The sequence below is a fragment of the Leptinotarsa decemlineata genome, unplaced genomic scaffold (genome assembly GCF_025532065.1).
Source record: "Leptinotarsa decemlineata unplaced genomic scaffold, Ldec_3_MD MMD2_P_RNA_scaffold_6, whole genome shotgun sequence".
Classification (NCBI taxonomy): Eukaryota; Metazoa; Arthropoda; class Insecta; order Coleoptera; family Chrysomelidae; genus Leptinotarsa; species Leptinotarsa decemlineata.
This window is the reverse complement of record NW_027412533.1, coordinates 3,215,753-3,237,031: the sequence shown is the minus strand read 5'-3', so window position 1 is coordinate 3,237,031 and position 21,279 is coordinate 3,215,753. Positions and strand designations below refer to the sequence as shown.

General features: G+C 34.2%; 2 protein-coding genes across 10 annotated transcripts in view; one reads left to right on the top strand and one right to left on the bottom strand.

The window, feature by feature from the left end:
* LOC111510402 (uncharacterized protein CG43867) overlaps nt 1-21,279 on the bottom strand; it is a 746,925-nt gene that overhangs the window by 266,945 nt on the left and 458,701 nt on the right. The gene's annotated exons all lie outside the window — the stretch shown is intronic.
* Nucleotides 20-14,292, top strand: LOC141480071 (probable cytochrome P450 6a23). Its single transcript, XM_074169799.1, has 4 exons — nt 20-483; nt 5,480-6,181; nt 7,553-7,804; nt 14,011-14,292. The coding sequence occupies exons 1-4, from the start codon at nt 54-56 to the stop codon at nt 14,175-14,177; spliced, it is 1,551 nt and encodes a 516-aa protein (XP_074025900.1). The 5' UTR covers nt 20-53; the 3' UTR covers nt 14,178-14,292.

The following is a 21,279-nucleotide window of genomic DNA, read 5'->3' as shown; positions in this document are numbered from 1 at the left end:
ATCACTCAGACAAAAGGAACTGATACCAGTGTATTCATGATATTTGACAAATAATGACGTTCCTGCTAACAGTTACATATATATTGGGCGCAGTGATAGTTGGCATTTATTTACTTTTAAAATGGATCTACTCTTATTGGTATCGGAAAGGTGTGGAGTACATCGAACCCGACTTCTTTTATGGAAACGTCAAAGAAATGATCCAGAGAAAGGTTTCCCTAGGAGGACTGTTTAAAAAGTTCTACGATAACCTGAAATCTAGAGGATTAAAATACGGTGGATGTTACACCTTTTTCTCACCAGTTTTCATTCCAGTCGACCTCGATGTAATCAAAAGCATCCTGTTGAAGGACTTCGATCATTTTGTAAACCGCGGAATGTATTACAATGAAAAGGTGGATCCACTGTCAACACATCTGTTCACTTTGGAGGACGAGAGGTGGAAGAGTTTAAGATCCAAACTCACACCAACCTTCTCATCAGGTACCTACCACAAGATCAAATAGAATTTTGAATTTGAAGCTAGATTGATTCAAGTAACGCTTTATCGTGAGGGTGTCACTCACAAAAACGCAACACGTATTTCGCTATACAATAGTTTCCTCAAACATTTTCATATTCTTGAGGAAGCCACTGTATTGCGAAACACGTGTTGCGGTTTTGTGAACTTTCCTGTAAAAGTATCGCAATGAAGTATTCAATCAAATCAAATATCGGCCAATTCCATCACATATTTGAAGCTAGATTTAATATACGATTACCCAAGTTGTAGGAATAATGAATATGACTATGTAATAGTATCCGTTTGTACACAACACCACATCACTCGTGAAGCATTTGTTTGCCTTCATTTCGTTGAGAATACTTTGTGTACTCCTTGTGGGAGTGTCTGAAACCTGGTTACAGATTTGCATTTAAAATTGTGCCATACATCAAAATCAAATCAACATTGGCTTCCACAGCCATAGTCATGGTTAGAGAGAACTAAATTCGTGCTGGTGGGCAGTGGTTAGATGGAACTTGTAATACTGAAAGTTTCGTCTGCTACTGCGGTAGACATCATTAGTGGCATATGCGTTGACTACAAGGCATGTAGTCTTCGCAATGACTGACCGTATACCACTGAAGATATCTGCCACAATAACACACGAAACGTTTGATACTGCAAGTTCCATTCGACCACGACCTACTAGCGCACATTTTGTTCTCTCTCAACAGATTAAATCTGTTCGTTAGCATCGATAAACCAGAAGTAGAGTAGTGGGTTTATGCATGAGGAATAATATAAAATTTTACTTTTTATTCAGTAAATGCATAAATGTAATCTCCATCTCCATTGCAGATATATTTTCGAATATATTATTAAATTTTAGCAGCCTAATTAATATACTAACGTCATATCCTACAGTTACCCAATATTTCAATTCATTTACTGAAATTTTCAATGTTTTAAAATAATTGATGAGCCATCACGAATCACGTACATTTCAAAGTGCTTATTTATCAAGTGATAACCACGTTGAATTTTTGTTGAATGCATATATGCAGCAATCGCGTATCTTATCATGAGTGATTTGAGTTGATTAGTTCACAATCAATTTCAAGGATATAAAGAAGAAAGTCTCATACACATACAGAGCTCTAAATAGCATAAATACTAAAATTTTTTTAAGCGACTCCGTAATTTTACCGTAGTAGAATTAGAATATATTATTATCATTTTCAGTCAAAGACTAACGTTTCAAACGTATTACCGAAACCATACCGATTAACAACAATGATAACATACAGGGTTCGATAATATAATGACAAGGTTCAGGTTCTTCTCTTATTCCAAAAAAATACCTAAAATCCAAGAAATACCAATTTCAAAAGTAAAATATAGTCATTTGATACTGAAAACAAAGTAATCTGTCATATTACAAACATTTTATAGGCATAATCATGACGGATGTACCTGTTTTCATTGAAATTGAACAACTTCATTTGTATATATATTCCATATATACCAATTCACAATAGTTCATGAGTCGCAAGTCAAATAGAGAATGAAATTTAGCAAACACTACCTTATGTCAATTCATCGTTGAAAATGAATCCGCATTTATTCTACAAAAACTGATTTTGAGCTGGTCGTTCTTTAGTTATTACATTTTCAAAGCTTCCTGCGCGGCATCAGCTGGGTTAGTTGTTTTTTTTTTCGGTCGGGTAAGTATCTGCAAGTTCGTAGGTCCACATGAGACAAAAAGTAAGGTGTTTTTATCCTTAACTTGGGCATGATACTGATTCGAGTTTAATTTAAAAAAATTCAAGTGAACCTTTTGAGCATCAGTGGGGAGTCAACCTCTTTTGATATAGTGACTGTTTTTATAGTATTGACATGTTTTATTCGTTTGAACTCAACATTCTTTTCGACATACCTATCCTCCCCAACATTTTTCCTTTAAGATGATAATAAACTTAATCGAAATATTGGAATAACTTATGTGTTATAGAAGTACACTTCTGCTGATAACCCAAAGATACTTTCCGAGTATTATCCTTAAATAGTCAGCAAAGACTTTTGCCTTAAAGCAATTGATAAAAATTGGAATCATGTCTCCTTGTTCTGCAATTTTCAAAAACAACACTTTTTTGAATTAATAATTTTTCTATTCAATAATAGTTTTTTCTTTTGATAATAAAATTTACCAACAAAACTTTGGATCACCTATGGGTGCAAAAATAAGTCCCATTCTAGCAGCATATGTGATGAATTACATTTTAGAAATTGTAATCGAAGTTCTACCTTTTAAATCAATTTTCATTATGTTGATTGCATTATCTTGGCTCTGTAAGGTGAATATACTGGAGATATAATAGAAATTTTCAACAGCTATGACCATGAATACAGTTAAAGAATGAGTACGAGAACAAAGAACATAGTGTGCCATTCTTAAACACTGAATTCATTCGCACTTCAACGAATATGACCATCAACGACTGGAACAGAAATCTCATTCACTCGGGCAAATATATGAATTACCTGTTGTACCACATACAATTAAAGCGAACTTAGTTAAATAAATAGCAAGTGCTGAAAATTTCTCAGGAACTTGAGAGTGTTTATGACCTATTTCTACAAAATTCTTCTACTCCAACTTTGCTAAAAAATATTCTATCCAGTTCTACAGACAATAAAAATTATCCACAAAATAATATTATTATTAATAACTCATCTTAATTGAATACTAATGAACAAGTGGATCTGAACCAAATTGAAATTTTTACACCTCTCTCCCTTATGTTACAGAAATCATGCCTAGATTGACCAAAATTTTCAAAACCGTTTGAGAATATCAAAATTGCAAACAAAACAGTTTTAACCATTGAATCTATCTTTACCAAAACAAAAAATAAAAATTGAAGTTCAGACTCAATTTATTGTATACCATGTTCCAATCGCAATGGAAAATATATTGGACAAACAACAAAAAAATTAAATGATAGAATAACTTCTCATAAAAATGATTGTATATTAAGACCAGAAAAATGTGCTTTGAATAATCACGAAAATGCTGAAGGTCATTTTATGGAGTTCATTGACACAAAAATATCAGCAACTGAACATAATAAATACAAAAGATACTTATTAGATATGTCCTTTACCTCACAATCACATTCATACTTGAATACGAAAACTAATGTCAGTCATTGAAATAAAATATAGGTACTTCCTTATTTTGCATCTGGTTCAAAAAAATATCAAAACCATACTAATAATTTTTCAAATTTAAGGAATTCACACTAACACCAATATTATTATATATTATATATATTATATAATATATATATATATATATATATATATATATATATATATATATATATATAAAATGAATAGATTAGTACTTTTTGATCATTCCCATATTGATTTCAATTTAAGAGCCACCGGTATACAGCTGTTTCAGCCTATTGGGCATCGTCAGTACCGGGCAGGCGGTCCTCGATTGAAGACAAAATGAGAAAAAACCACGAAAGTACTTGATAAAAATAGCTGCGTTAACGCAAACGAAACATAAGTGGAACCACCTATTGGTGTGACACCCAAGTCAACTTGCCAAGTTTTTATGTCAGTGTTGGTGGTTTGACCAATCAACCGACAACTGCGGTGGCAGAAATTTGGGAAGCTAACCTGAAATGTCATCGGAAAACGAATCCACATGTTTCTAGAAATGATATGAAATCGAGAAAGGTTAATGCAGTCAAGCTGCTGGAAAATAATTCCATGAAAATCAAAAGATGAATAGATTAGTACTTTTTGATCATTCCCATATTGATTTCAATTAAAGAGCCACCGGTATACAGCTGTTTCAGCCTATTGGGCATCGTCAGTACCGGGCAGGCGGTCCTCGATTGAAGACAAAATGAGAAAAAACCACGAAAGTACTTGATAAAAATAGCTGCGTTAACGCAAACGAAACATAAGTGGAACCACCTATTGGTGTGTTGTCGGTTGATTGGTCAAACCACCAACACTGACATAAAAACTTGGCAAGTTGACTTGGGTGTCACACCAATAGGTGGTTCCACTTATGTTTCGTTTGCGTTAACGCAGCTATTTTTATCAAGTACTTTCGTGGTTTTTTCTCATTTTGTCTTCAATCGAGGACCGCCTGCCCGGTACTGACGATGCCCAATAGGCTGAAACAGCTGTATACCGGTGGCTCTTAAATTGAAATCAATATGGGAATGATCAAAGAGTACTTATCTATTTATTTTTTGATTTTCATGGAATTATTTTCCAGCAGCTTGACTGCATTAACCTTTCTAGATTTCATATCATTTCTAGAAACATGTGGATTCGTTTTCCGATGACATTTCAGGTTAGCTTCCCAAATTTCTGCTACCGCAGTTGTCGGTTGATTGGTCAAACCACCAACACTGACATAAAAACTTGGCAAGTTGACTTGGGTGTCACACCAATAGGTGGTTCCACTTATGTTTCGCTTGCGTTTACGCAGCTATTTTTATCAAGTACTTTCTTGGTTTTTTCTCATTTTGTCTTCAATCGAGGACCGCCTGCCCGGTACTGACGATGCCCAATAGGCTGAAACAGCTGTATACCGGTGGCTCTTAAATTGAAATCAATATGGGAATGATCAAAGAGTACTTATCTATTTATTTTTTGATTTTCATGGAATTATTTTCCAGCAGCTTGACTGCATTAACCTTTCTAGATTATATATATATATATATATATATATATATATAATATATTATATATATATATATATATATATATATATATATATATATATATATATATATATATATATATTGTATTTTGAATGAAAAGAAGTTCAGTCAGAATGATTTGACAAATTATTATATCGAAATAAATCTCTAAATTTCATAACATCATAACAAATTAATCATAATTAATATTTCTTGATAAAACATATTTGAATTTAAAAAAAATAAGACTTCAACATTTCAGGAAAACTGAAGATGATGTTCCCGACTCTAGTATCCTGTAGTTTTGGTCTTGAAGATGTTCTCAATGAATACTCGGCCATTCAAGATGCAGTGGACATTAAAGAAGTCTCTTCAAGATTCTCAACCGACGCGATTGGTTCAGTTGCTTTTGGAATTGACTGCAACAGTCTGAAGAACCCAGACTCGGAGTTCAGGCAGTGGGGAAGACAGATGTTCCTGGGAGGCATAAGAGGAATAATCAAAGCAATCATGTTGATGACGCTTCCCAATAGCTTCTTGCATGTAATACGATTCAAAATGACTTCCAAATCAACAGAGGATTTTCTGATGAATGTGGTTAGGGACACGGTGGATTACAGAGAAAAAAACAATGTGTATCGAAAAGACTTCATGCATTTATTACTACAGTTGAAAAACAGGGGTGAAGTCACCGAAGATGCAAATATTATTGAGGAAGGGTCAAAGAGCAAAGTTTCAGATAGATTGTCCTTCAACGAAATAGCAGCAGAATGCCTTGTCTTCTTTGTAGCTGGGTATGAAACATCCGCCACAAATATGACATTCGCTCTGCTTGAGCTTGCCCTCAACCAGGATATACAGGACAACTTAAGAGAAGAAATCAACACGGTTCTAAAGAAACACGACATGCAATTTACGTATGATTCCATCATGGAGATGAAATACTTGGATAAAGTTGTTGATGGTTAGTACGTTCAAGTTTAGTTAGTTGAGTTTATTTTCATTCAATGGTTTTTTTTATTTATTGAATGTCGAAACAACATTCAGTATATTGTACTGGATTTCCACGAAACCTATCTGATAGATTTAAACAAAGAAACAGTCTAACCTAGTCTTAGTTGTCTGAATTTTTGACAATAATTTCTTATAAAATTAATAATTTTGGAAAACGTAATATCTTTTGAAAATAGCAATATACGGAACCGCAGTCCGCAGTATAGAAAACACTGTTTGTTGGACCAGTTTGTGTGTAGAAAGAAGCAACAATCAGTACTTTGAAGCGGACAGCTATAATTCAAAATAGTAATTTACTTAACAGTTTCGAGAAATACTATTTTTTTTTTGGAAATTAAACAATATTTTAAGGTGAGTCCTGGAATCTGCGAGTCCAAAAAAACTGTTTTTGGAAGTGTTGCGTACACTATTTTTTTCGGCAACCGTGAGCAACCGTGTGGAATAATTAATCCATGAGACAGATTTCTTTATGATATTTCTTAATGGAATAAAATTTCAAAAATTTCAATTCTTAGCAATTGCTGATAAAGTTTTCGTTTCACATTCATTGTTTTCAAATGATAATTTTTTAATGGTTTGGGCAATTAGGATTAGGAAAATTTAAAAATTCTGCGAATCTTAATCCGAGATCCCCGAAACTGGATATAAAATGAATATTGACCACACAACAGCAGGTTTTCTTGCCCAATTACAACAAAAGTTTTCTCATTATGTATTATGCTTTAACTAAATCAATTGACATAATTGTTAGTTCTTCCCGTCTACCAGCAACGGCAGTCCCAATAATTGTAGCTACCTGAAAATATAGCAAACGGAGTTATGTCCTACAACTGTAATATTTTGTTAAAGTTACCTTCAGCAATAGATATGTTTCATTACTGGCTTTCCTAATGAATTTGTTGATCTAGTCGCTGTTGAAGACTTCTGATTTCTTTACTCTATAATCCGCCCGGAAAGTGGGTATTTCTCGTTCAGTTGCTATGAAAATTTTTTGTTCCAATTTGTTTCCAAAAATAAAAATTTGTGAAGATTTAATTGCGTTTTGATAAAGACATGACTCTGTTTATATCTCAAATGTCAACCAGAAGGCGCTGGATTTTTACAAAAAGATTATATTAAACTATTAAGAAAAATATGAAGATGACTTTGACCTTGTCTCTGTTCATTTTGTTATATTTTTGCTTGACGACGGTGGATGATATAAGAAATGATGGTATGTATGAAGAATATGATGGCCAATGCAACTCGGAACTTGTAACCAACTCGCATCTGATTACCTAACTTCATTAGTACCTATTATCAGAGATCTGTTATTTTTCAGAGACTCTTCGCAAACATTCAGCCGGCACGATCCTCACCAGAATTTGCAAAAAACCGTATACCATTCCTGGTACCAAAGTAGTAATAGAAAAAGGAACCCCCGTATATATTCCCGTTCCAGGGATCCATCGGGACCCAGAATACTATCCCGATCCAGATAAGTTTGACCCAGAAAGATTCAATAGCGAAAACAAAGCGGCAAGACACCCCTTTGCTTATTTGCCTTTCGGGGAAGGACCCAGGAATTGCATAGGTTAGTACTAGAAGTGACTACTGAAACGTTTTTTACATGTATTTTTGAACGACAACTTAAAATATGTTATTTCTAATTCATTAAAGAAGAGAGTAATACAAATCATGAAATCATAAAACAACAAGAATTAATTGGCGCTCTGAGGCAACTTCATTGATTCCAGTGGCGCATTTGCAGGAAAACACGAACAAACCTGCAGCACCACATCACCTGTAGATCTTGATCTGCCAATGTCCTCTGTCTCATAAAACAAAATGTAGGGTGTCTCCAGAGGCTCCAATAAATTCAAGACATCGCCAGAACACTTAGTAACACGACTATCGTTTAACTTAAACCAGTTCATTTCGTCTTTGACCAATGCGTAATAATCACCAGATTCAATGCCAGAACAACAGTGAACAAGACTGCATGGACTGCATGAATATTATAATAGTGGTCTGCTAGATCGAAGTGTTCATCTATTTCGAACCGTCGTAAGAGTTTGGTGCTTCCGTCAGAGGTTGAGTCATACTTGTTTTCTTATAATAGTCAGTTAGTTTGGCGCAAGTTTGGCAATACAGTTGATCATCACACATTAAAGCACTCCCTAAACGATCAAGCGGTTTCATCAAATGTTTGATCAAGCCGCGTGACGCGCGCTTCAAACAACCATCAAGCAGGCCTTCAAACATTTGACCAAACCTCATCAGATATTTTGTTAAGTTGTTATTAGTTGTTCATTCGTGCGGTTCGTTCGCTAAATAGTTGTCAGTGTTGTTTTGTGAGCTTCACGTTATGGTTTCAAATACTGATTTGGCCTTCTTGGCCCTAACATTGGTTGCCCTAAACAAGCGGAAAAAAGAGAAAAGAAAACGACGGTGGTCCAAGGAGTGGTACAAAATGAGAAACCGTTTTTCTCATGACCATTTAATACGTTTTCTGCGGATTTCGGAATCAGACGACTATAGGAACTTTTTGAGAATGGACGGAGAAAGTTTCGATTATCTACTGGAGTTAGTAAGGTCCGACATCGAGAAGAAGGATACAAATATGCGTGAAGCGATTCCTGCAAGCCAGAGACTGTCTATCACACTAAGGTATCTAGCGTCTGGTGCAGATTTGGAAGACCTAAAATTCACGTGCGCCATAGCACCTCAAACTCTAGAGTCCATCATAATGGAAACTTGTTCGGCAATAACGAAGGCATTGAAGAACAACATTCAGGTAATTATTTGTCAAGTACATCTATTTATATTTTATTAAGAAAAAGCATAATGAATGTTAAATACAATTAAAAACAAAAGTTCACATTGACGTAAATGAACAAAAATTTGTCGCACTGTCATCGTCTTGGTTTTGCCCATGATGAAAAGAAGGGCTTGGATGCGATAAGTAGATAGGCTGCGCTGAGTTGGAGTAGTCTTGCCAATTTGAACTATTCGATGATGATGAAGTTGATGTTGAAGGTGTCCAGGGTCGAATAAACTTCACTCCTTCCCTTGTTAGGGTCCTCATTTCGGCTTCAAAAATTGTATCATTAATAATTTTTTCCGCAAAACGTCGTTGATCCGGAGGAATTTTTTTCAATTTCATAGCCCACCCCTTGGCCATAATGTCCTCTTCGGTCTCAGGCCGCTTGAAATATTCGGTGGCTAGTCCCACTAATTGCTCATTAGTGTCTACTACTTTCCTTTTATTCCTTTTTTGAGGAGGGGGGGCTGGGTTAGAAGTTGGCGTTGTATTAATTCCAGAAAGAGATGTACTTTCGGAATCTTGAGATAGCTGCGAGTCGACATCAAGCGGTGACTGTAACAAAAAGTACAATACGGTTCATATACGCTTACGAAATGTAGGCATATAAACAATGTATTACTATACGAAGTCATATGTACTTTTTTTTAAATGTTGTAATTTTTATGTGAACTTTAAAATCGTAGTACCGTTTCTTGTTTTTCGTTTAGGTTCCGAAATTGCAAGATGGATGGGATAGAGTATCGCAGGAGTTCGAAGAACAATGGAATTTCTCCAATTGCTTAGGGAGCGCTGACGGTAAACACGTGGCAATCCAAAAACCACCCAATTCCGGTTCCTACTATTACAATTACAAGGGATATTTCAGCATTGTGCTTATGGCTGTTGTTGATGCTAACTACAAATTTCTGATGGTGGATGTGGGAGCGAATGGTCGAGTGTCTGATGGTGGCGTTATGAAAAACACCTTATTTTGGCGCAAGTTGTCTGAGAACCAGCTTAAGTTGCCTGATCCTCGACCGTTACCAGGCACTTCTAAGAAATGTCCGTACGTGTTTCTTGGCGATGAAGCTTTCCAACTTCACCCTAATTTCATGAAACCGTACAATAGGGCTGCTCTGACAAATGATAAAACGATTTACAACTACAGACTCTACCGAGCCAGAAGAGTCGTGGAGAATGCGTTCGGAATATTAACGAAAAGATGTAAAATATTTCAAAAACCCATTAAATTCGAGCCATTAAAAGTTAGAAAAATCGTTATGACATGTTGCCATTTGCATAACTATTTATGCTCAAAAAACAGAGCTAACTATTTGCCACCTCAGGACATTGACAATGAAGACGTTCCTACTGGTGCTACGGAACTTGGGTCATGGAGACAAGACACTCCACAGATGCTTTCCCTTCAAAAGACTAAAGGCAATGCAACAGTATTAGCAAAAACAGTAAGGGACGACTTCTGCGAGTTCTTTAACACCTCTGGGGCAGTTCCGTGGCAAAATAAGTGCCTCAATTAATAAGTGACAATATTTAGTGTTGATATATATTTAGGTTTTGAGTTAAGTACCACTGTATTCGTGTAATACTAAACTAATAAACATGTACAATAAAAATAAAATTAAAAAATGAAGATATAAATACGTACCTCAGAAGTTTCAGTTGCTGCTATTTCCAACTGATCCTTTAATAAGTGACAATATTTAGTGTTGATATATATTTAGGTTTTGAGTTAAGTACCACTGTATTCGTGTAATACTAGACTAATAAACATGTACAATAAAAATAAAATTAAAAAATGAAGATATAAATACGTACCTCAGAAGTTTCAGTTGCTGCTATTTCCAACTGATCCTTTATGAAGAACATATCATTGTAATACCACAGAGACGATTCAGGGATGTCATCTGGAGACGTTCCTGATACTTTTTTCCTCTCGATGGCCTTATACATTCTATTAAAACTTGTTCTCAAATTAATTTTTTTGCTTTCAAAAGCTTCACTGTAAAATCTGGTTTCAGTACTTTTAGGGCCTCTACGATTTTTCCCAACGCTGCATTTTTTTTTATTTCTATTGAAATAATCCTTGCTTTTCACCTTCCACAATTCGGGAGAATCGCGGTACAAGTCAATTAACAAGGTTATAAATTCCCGTTCCGAGTTTTCACATTCACTCTCCATGGTTTTCGCCTAGTGACTGACGCAATGTTTGACAAAAACCGTTCTAGACGATCAATCCCCTCTCCAACCGTTTGAGTCAAACAAACTTTCTATCAAACAACCTCAAACCTCGCTTCAAACGTCAAACAAGTTTCTACACGGTCAAACACATTTGATCAAACACTTTTGATCCAACATTTGATCAAACCGCTTGATCGTTTATGGAGTGCTTAAAAGTTCCATTTTCAGATGATTCAGCAATAAGCTTTGCACGGACTGGTTACACAACACAACAAAAAAATATTTTTTGAATGTTTCCTACACTAAATTAGTCAATTTCTACTAATTTTGGGGTGATAAAAACGAAAATAACAGTGAAAAATTTTTATTAGCTCTGGTTTTTGAGATACACAGTACTTAATCTTAAAGAGTAGTTATACTATACGTGAAAAGTGAAAGTACATAAAACAATATTGTTATGTTTCTTTTAGAATATTTTAAGTACAAAATTAATAAAAAAAAAAACATTATTCTTAGTGTTTTGACAAATAAAAGAAGTTTGTACCACCAAATTTCAATTAAGTCCATCCGATTCATTGTAAGATCACTGTCGTTTAGCTTGTCTTTTATAAAACACTTCTGGAGCATCCCTACACACAGACCAGAAGTAGTCTGCAAGCATTGCTTCATTCCAACGGCCCTGATATCTCTGTTCCATTAAGGCAATGTCTTGATGGAATCTTTCTCCATGTTCGTCACTCACAGCTCCACAGTTTTGTGGGAAGAAATTAAGATGAGAGTGAAGAAAATGAATTTTTAAGGACATGTTGCATCCAAGTTGGTGGTAAGCTTGAAGAAGCTCTTTAACCAATGCTGTGAAGTTATCATCTCTTTTGTTACCTAAAAACCCATGTACAACCCCCTTATAGGCTTCCCAGGCTCTTTTTTCATTTCCTGTTAAAATCATGTCAAAAGCAGGATCATTTACGATTTCACGGATTTGAGGCCCAATAAAGATGCCTTCCTTGACTTTAGCATCACTCAACCTGGGAAACTTTGCTCTCAAGTACTTAAAAGCTTGTCCTTCCTGGTCCATGGCCTTCAGAAAGTTTTTCATTAGTCCCAACTTAATATGTAATGGGGGAAGGAGGACATCCTTAGGATCTACAAGAGGCTCGTAAACTACATTTTTCTCATTAGGGTTTAGATCTCGTGTAGGCCAGTTCATTTTTTTATAGTGAGATTTTCTATCCCGACTGTCCCACAGACACAAAAAACAACAGTACTTGGTGAACCCTAATTGCATTCCTAGGAGTATAGCAATGACTTTCAGATCACCACAGATGTGCCACTTGTGTTGTTCATATTTGATTGATTGGAGAAGTGTTTTCATATTTATATACGTTTCCTTCATGTGAACTGCATGACCTATAGGAATAGAGGGTAGCTGATTTCCATTATGCAGAAGTACAGCTTTTAAACTTAGTTTTGAAGAGTCTATAAACAGTCTCCATTCAGATGGAGTGTGATCCAAATTCAAACAGTCCATCAAACCATGAACATCAGAACAAACTACGAGGTTTTCTTTTTTCTCAAAAAAAGGAAGCAAATCTTTTTGACGCTGTCTGTACTGAGATATTTTCACATCATGTTTTAGAAGATTCCACTGTTGTAGTCTTGACCCTAACAGCTCAGCCTTTTCCTTAGACAAGCGAAGATCTCTTATAAGGTCACTCAACTCTGCTTGGCTAATTCTGTGCGGATCACTAGATCTATCGCTTACCTCAAAATCAGGGTCATAGGATGTAGAAGGATGGGTTGCTCCTTCTAAACAGTCTTCATCACCTTCCTCTAAAATTTCATAGTTTTGGGGTGGAGAAGGGACTGGCAAATTGTCTGAGTGTGGTACAGGCCGAAGAATATACATATATATATATATATATATATATATATATATATATATATATATATATATATATATATATATATATATAATATAATGATACTATATCTTGAAAACAAGAGCTAATATATAATTTTTATGGTCACTTTCGGTTTTAACACGTGGAAATACATTAAAATCATCTAATTTCAACCCCGAAACAAAAACTTTGTTGTGTTGTGTATCAGTCATCTTAGGAAACGCTAGTTGAAGTTCCAGTAAATCACATACGTTTTTGCTATCTCTTGAACATTCACTACAAAGTTAACAAGTGAGGACTTTTCTAGCAAAATATCTATAAACACAAGACGAGATAGACTGTATGGAATCATTCAATCCAGAGCGGTCAGGAGTATTGATTCTGCCATTTTTTGCACACGAAGAGTATTCAACAAGTACCCCAAGAATTCGGAGCAATCCTCTTGTGGTCCTAACGAGTATCTAGTGGATTTCAAAGATTCCAGGAAATCGGTTGGTGGTAAAAATTATAAATTTTTACGAAATTGTATGTTCTAATCTTTTCTGCGAAGACATTTCAATGAAGTTGGTCATTAAAGATGGATAGGTACGAGTACTCTCAAACGCTACTTAGTCTTTTTTTCTTTGGAGTCAATGAAATTAATTTTCGTTATGAATTCTTTCGTGGCAGTCGCTCATTGTATTCGCAGTGCCTTTGTTATGCAGAATTCATTCAAGCTGCAAATAATACGTCGAAGAGAAGAATAACGATGACTTTCGTGGCTTAATAAAGTGTTATGCCAGCACACTGAACTCAAGTCGATTAAAGTCATATACTTGGATAAATCAAGCACAACCACTCCTTTCATCATCATGATATTCTCATTGTTATTAATTGTTTTCTTTAATTTTTCAGCGGCCAGATATGGACTTCTGCAAACCAAAGTTGGAATCAGTGCTGTTATCAAAAATTTCAAGGTTACTCTGAACAAAAAAACCAAAACACCAATAAGGTATGTCACATCTGGTAGAATACCAGAAATTGAGGGAGGAGTTTGGCTCGATGTTACTAAAATTCAGTAGAGAATACATAGAATGAAATGAAATCAAACACTCCACCGGTGAGAAGTTTCATTAATCCACTTAGAGGAAACTATTTTAGGTGAATTGACAAATTATAAAGTTTGTTAGTGTGAAATAGTGTTTTTTTAACTGGAACCAATTCTGTATGAAGCTGTCCCCCAGTCGACTTCACTACAATTAATCATACTTGCCGAACCTTAACTGGAACCAATTCTATATGAAGCTGTCCCCCAGTCGACTTCACTACAATTGATCATACTTGCCGTAGAAAAAGTTCATTATTTTACTGTGATTACTTCTCAGTGAGCAGTGTTCAAGTATACCATATCACAATTGTATGGTATATTGAGACAAGTTGGTGTTTTTTTTACTGATGATCATAATCAACCAGAGTTGGAGTATTATTCATTATGATCATTTAATTTTCTCCTCTTTCTCGAAACTCTTCTAGTTTCTTCTTGGTGCAATGTGAACCTTGTCTATGTGCTCTTCGTATTGTCCTTTCTAAATATTAACTGTTGCACATTTATCAGTTCCTAATTCTATACCGATAGCATACGTTCTCTTCTATTACTAGATCTGGCTGGAATCAAAATTAGTCTGACTGGCGACTGTTTATAGAAAATAGATATTTCGGTAGGCCATGCGGTCTCCAAGTTAAGCCCACTTGACTTGAAGAGGACACAGATCAGATTGGGTGAGTCTCTCGCATTATTTTATATTTATACAACTGCCAAATATCAACTTTTCACTGCCCAGTTTCCAACTCGAAGACAAAGTTCAGTCAACCCGTTCAATGTCGAAAAGCAAAAAAGTTCATCAGCCGTTTGAGTAATTGTCTGGGAAAGAAATGATATTGTTCAATTGAATAATAATTTTTGATTTGCAAAAAAATCCAGGAGAGTTCAACTTATCGTTTAGTCAATTACTGACGTATTATTGACATAATTATTTCAATTCTGATGAAGATTAGTTTCAAATACATTCATTTCTGTATTAACTCAATTCTTGAGCAATACATTCGAAAATAAAATCAATATATTTCATTTGAAAGGCAGCATATTTAAATTTCAATATATTATCCATGATAATAACTAAACAATTTTACGGGTGTGACGTTATCCACATCCCCAAATTCGTCAAAAAGTATTTGAAATTACTGACGAATCCACTGAAGCTCTTGAATAAATATTTATTCAATTTACCCAATTCCAATATATACTAAAATATCACAAATATAAATAATCAAATTCATTCATAGATAAAGAAGTATTTTTTCAATCCAATAATTCTTCCCTTCAAACAACAATAATGATCATAATGAATTTATTCGATATTTCTCAATTACATATATGCTTTGTTGTTGGGCTCTGGTTTCATCCAGTTACCTTGAGGTGGAAGTTGCAGAGGAAGACAGGACGAATCTCGTACGGTGGTCCTGTGACGCCGTGAAGGCCAGCGTTACAGAAAATTTCTATTTAAAAACATCATTTCGACTTTGAACTTTTGTCATGTGTCTGCATCTACAACGTCAAGAGAACAATATAAAAAAGATTGATTGGGTATATCAGATACCTGAAGATTATGGATTTAAATGAATAATAATTTGAAACAGGATATTCATATATATATATATATATATATATATATATATATATATCTTTTGTTCTCAGTAGAATGGTTACGTAATGTAACAACTAAATTATTCCTTAGTTAGTTAGTTTCCATTGAATTTCAAATGTCATAATCCAGTATTGAAGAAAAGATCAGTCACCAGCTATATATTTCCCTGAAACACAAAAACAAATTAATAAAACCATTTAGATCAATATTAGAAAACAAAATAACATTACAATTTTATTCAAAATTATCCAAATCAATATTTTAAAAGTAGTTTCAAATTGTGAAAGGAAAAACACTCAGTATATGAGAAAACCATGTAGCAAAAATATTGTCTAGCCTACTAGGCGGGAGAATTGGAGAGGAGCTCATAAATTTTGCCAAATGCAAATTTCAAAAATTAATTTTGTAAAATAGAGTACATGAATTATTATAAGACAACCAATATTGTAAATATTAGATATTAGAGTTTGTTTATGAGTACAAATGGTTAATAAACTAAGTGTAGTTTGAGTGAGGTGCCAGAATTTACAAATTAGAAGGTTTTGACAGCATCTAGAATTTTCCAAAATTGGTTGCCAAGGAGATTTTGAGTCGGTTGAAAGGGGACGCTAACAGGAGTCGATGACCAACGCTGGAACGAGAAGCATGTAAAATATTTGAAAGTTTAGAAAATTGAGTTAAAATTGAGAATTAATGAATCAAACCTATTAAAATACATATTGATTAAATTATACATAAATATATAGTGGAAAGCAGATAATTGAACTTACCCATAGTACCAATTGGGATAATTGGAGTTAAAAAAAACATCCAGATCAATTCACCGCACCAACAAGGAAAGGTTCAAGGTATTTAGAAATCCTTTATAAAACTCAAACCACCATTCACTGAACCTGTTTGCTGGAGAGACATTTCAATTTCTCAGTGATTGAAAACTCACTGAACATTCATTCACCATTTTAAAAATATATTGAGAACAATAACCATTTGTAAACTTGATATTAATGATTAATTTATAAACATTCACTGAGCCGCCATTTTAGTAATCTGTCATAAGGCAGAAAAAGTTGTATCAGTTTATTTTCAACAAGCTTATACCACGGAACAGCAATTATTATAGAGTGGTACTATTTTGTGAAATTCCATTCAGTGTTTGAATTTTAAGATATTTTTCGCAAGTGTAGGTAGGTTAAGGTTAGTTGTATTAGTGCCATATTTTTGAATTCTATATTATATTTATTATCCTTTTGAAATTTTATTTGGCACAATATCTTTGAAAACATCCAAGACTTTTCCAAGAATTCTACCTGTGGAGAGAGAGGGCGCTGCATGCTTATATAAATCCGACTGAGCTGAGCTAAGTAAATATACCTAAAGTATATTTGTCAAAATTTATTAAACAAACAATAAAAATCAAAACTCTTATAATACATTTGTGAACCCATTTATTAAATTCAAATTGAAAACAATCCAAAAAAAAATTACTAATCATCAACATCACTCAAATATATAACAATATATAATATATATATATATATATATATATATATATATATATATATATATATATATATATATATATATATATATATATATATATATATAACGAAGGGAATGAATCGGGTATAGCAGTCAGAGGCAGAAAGATTGTAAAACTCTTTTTTCTGTTCAAGCTTTCGAGGCGTTTATTGTCTCTTCATCGGGAACTCTACAATAATTATTGAATAAACAAACGGTTATGGACAACGTGTTCATACTTACGAAAGTGAGGTTAAAATGAAGTTAACACATAAGTAACAAAGAGGATCCTCATATATGTATGTCAAGATTAAAATTGGTTAAAAACATGTAATATTCATTCAGAATTTTGCAATAATGTGAGATGATTACACGAATAATATGAAATAATGAATTTGAAAATTGAACTCAACAGGTAGTCAGACATGATTGACACGAAACATTAAGTTTGGCAGAATTTCTTGTTCTGACCAATGCATTGCTGCCAATGAGATTTCACAGAACTGTAAAATGATAAATCACAGAGAGTGAAGGTACGGGGTTTCTGTCCTGAAATTATTAAGTATTATCAAATTTGTTTTCTTTGTTTAAGCAAAGGAGATAGGTATAAATCAGGCTGAGACTTTCAATGTCTGACCTGGAATTAATAGTATTTGAATTTTTAACTATGTGACACATTTCTAAGAAAGTTCTTTTTTGAGTATTATTTTCTGAGTCTAAAATTTCAACATTCTCGAAGGAAAAAGCATGATCCAAATTTATGGTGTGATTAGAAAGGGAACATGACGGTTTATTACATCTTATGTCACTCTTGTGTGAAGTGATTTTGTCTTTTAATTTTCTACTAGTTTGTCCAATGTAAATCTTTTCACAACTGGAACATGGGATGGAATAAACCACATTGGATAGATTGATTATATCTTCTTTGTCTGTTAAGTTGGAAAAAAGTTTCTTAATAGTCTTCAGATTTTTGAAAGCTAATTTCACATGTTCAAATTGATTAAAAATTTTTTTAAGATTGTATGAAAGGCTACCTAGATGAGGTAACGAGAAATAAAATATCATTTGTGGGGAATTGTTATTGTTAGTAATATTAATATTATTATGTAAATTATTGTTTTGATACAGATTGTTATTGTCTAGAATTGTGTTAACGGAAGATCTGTTGAAGAGTAGTTTATAAATGAGAGATTTTGGATAGCCATTTTGAAGAAACAATTCTGCAAGTTTTTTAAATTTTGTGAACGAAGGCTGCTATGAGTAGTGCACACTACTCGATTTTTCATCCCCAATATTAAATTTATTTTTTGTTTTTCCTGATGGAAAGAGTTATAGTGTAAGAATCTGCCAGATGATCCTGGTTTTCTATACCACGAAGTTATTAAGAAATTGTCCTCTCGCCTTATTAGTCGGGAATCTAAGAAGGGAACACTTCTGTTGGAATTCTCTTCTTCAATAGATTCATTCCCTTCGTTATTCCTTAACTTAGCCAGTCGAGCTAACCTTTCCTTCTATATAAATATATATATATATATATATATATATATATATATATATATATATATATATATATATATATATATATATATATACTTATACACCTTCAAAACATTCAGACTGACATTGAGCAATGTCCAGTTTTCAGAAAATAGAATTAACACAAAACTATTTATCTGCTCTTCGAGCCTCTTTTTTCAAATTAAAAAAAAATAGCCGAAGAGCAGAAAATTTCCTGAAACAATGTTTATCTCCTGAAACTGTAGCACCAAAATTTATATAAGGTTGTTTCAAAATATTTGTCCGCTTCATTATAGCTCCATATCTCAATAAATGTTTATTCTACTGTGTTGAACCAAAGCGCTGCCAAAATAGTCCGAAAAATTAGCCAAGCATTTGGCAATGTCAATGAACGCATTGTTGGTGCAAGAACTTGAGGACCTTGGTGGAGACTGACCCATCGCAAAAGATGGGTGGGATAGCGGAAGAACTGGGCGTCAGCTCTCATGTGGTTTTTGATGGTTTAGAACGTAATGGAAAAAGGCTCGAAAATTGGTTGCCCCACGATTTGAACGATTAACAGAAATTGTCACGTTTTGAAGCCTCTTCTTCTTTGCTATGGCGCAACCAAAACGATCCTTTTTTGAATCGGATTGCCACGTCTTCGACAACAGGAAACCTTCAGGACAATGGTTGGACACCGATTAGTCGCCCTGGCACTAGTCGAAGACGTATACCCACCAAAAAATACCATGGTGGTCAGCGGCTGGTGTGATACACTACAACTTTCTGAAATCGGGTCAATCAATCACAGCAGAGTCCTATTGTGAAAAATTCGATGTGATGTACCAAAAACTGCATCAGCAGCAGCAACCACTGGTCAACAGTTCTTCTGCTTCACGACAACGCCGGTCCGAATGTTTCACAAATTACCGTCCTGAAATTAAACGAATTCAGCGTCAAAGTTTTGCCTCACCCACCATACTCTCCAGATATCTCGCCCATCGACTACTATCTTTTTAAGCTCTTCGATAACTTTTTCACTTGTAGAACCAGGCGAAAACGGCCTTCGTCGATTTCGTCGAATCCCGAGCATACCATTTTTATGCTGGTGAAATTAATCGATTCGTGTTACGTTGGCAAAATTGCACTGATTCAAATGGCGTTCATTTCAAATTGGGATTCACTTAGGAATTGCAGTTTTAAGTAGGCTCATAAAAACAAACAAAACTTTTGAAACAACCTAATAATGCTTTTGTTAAATGACAATTATTTCCAAATTGAAGGTCTACATGAAACCCTTGCAAATTTTTGAAATTGAAGCCTGGATTGTTTTATGTAGGTAGTCTTTGGAGGCTTCAGTCCAATCGTATAAAAACTAATGAAATACCCTTTCATACAAAGACATACATATATCCATTCATTTCAAAAAAGAAGTGCAAACACAAATTCAAAAAATGTTAAATCACAAAATTATTAGGCCTAGTTGTTCACCTTAGTCGTCCCCAATTTGGGTCGTCCCTAAGAAAATGGATAAATATCCTTTGCCGAATATAACTAAATAGGCTAGGTGGGTGCCAATATTTTTCGATTTTAGATCTTACCAGCGGATTCCACCAAATTGAAATGTGTGAGGAAGATATTGAAAAAACAGAATTCAATACCGAAAATGGGCATTAGGAGTTCCTCAGGATGCCATTTGGTCTAAAGAATGCTCCCGCTACTTTTCAACGAGTCATAGAGAATATCCTTAGAGATATTCGAAACGAAAAATGCTTAGTATATGACATAATTATCTTTTCCGCATCCCTCCAAGAGCATATCGAAAAGTCAAGAGCAGTTTTCAAAAGACTCAAAGAGTCAAACTTCAAAATTCAACTTGATGAAGTCACAATTCTTACGAACAGAAGTGGCCCATCTTGGCTGAATTGTTACTCCAAACGGTGTCAAACCAAATCCGGATAAAATAAAATTAAAGTACTTTCCTATTCCAAAAACAACTAAACAAATTAAAAGATATTTAGGACTCTTAGGATATTATAGAAGATTCATTAATAAATAATAAAATGCTTGATGATAACAATAAATGCTTGATGAAGGGTGCACAGATTATCCACGACAAAGAATTTCTATCGAGTTTCGAAACTTGTAAAAATTCAATAATTAATTAACAAATTTTTCTAAACCGTTCAATCAAACGTAGCTTTGGGTGCAGTCTTGAGCCAAGGGCCTATTGGAAAATACTTCCGAGAAGCATACGCCTCAAGGACTCTAAACGACTCCGAATCAAATTACAATACAATAGAAAAAGAACAAATATTTTCGTCCCTACCTTTTTGGCATGAAATTCAATATTATCACGGATCATAAACCACTTCAATGATTATTTTCAACCAAAGACTAGAGTTCTAAACTGCTAAGATGGTGAATTAAACTTGAAGAGTATCACTATAATATAATTTAC

Coding starts and splice junctions, on each gene's coding strand:
- LOC141480071 (XM_074169799.1), top strand. CDS start 54: ATGACGTTCCTGCTAACAGTTACATATATATTGGGCGCAGTGATAGTT. Junction 484..5,479: donor CACACCAACCTTCTCATCAG/GTACCTACCACA, acceptor TCAACATTTCAG/GAAAACTGAAGATGATGTTC. Junction 6,182..7,552: donor CTTGGATAAAGTTGTTGATG/GTTAGTACGTTC, acceptor GTTATTTTTCAG/AGACTCTTCGCAAACATTCA.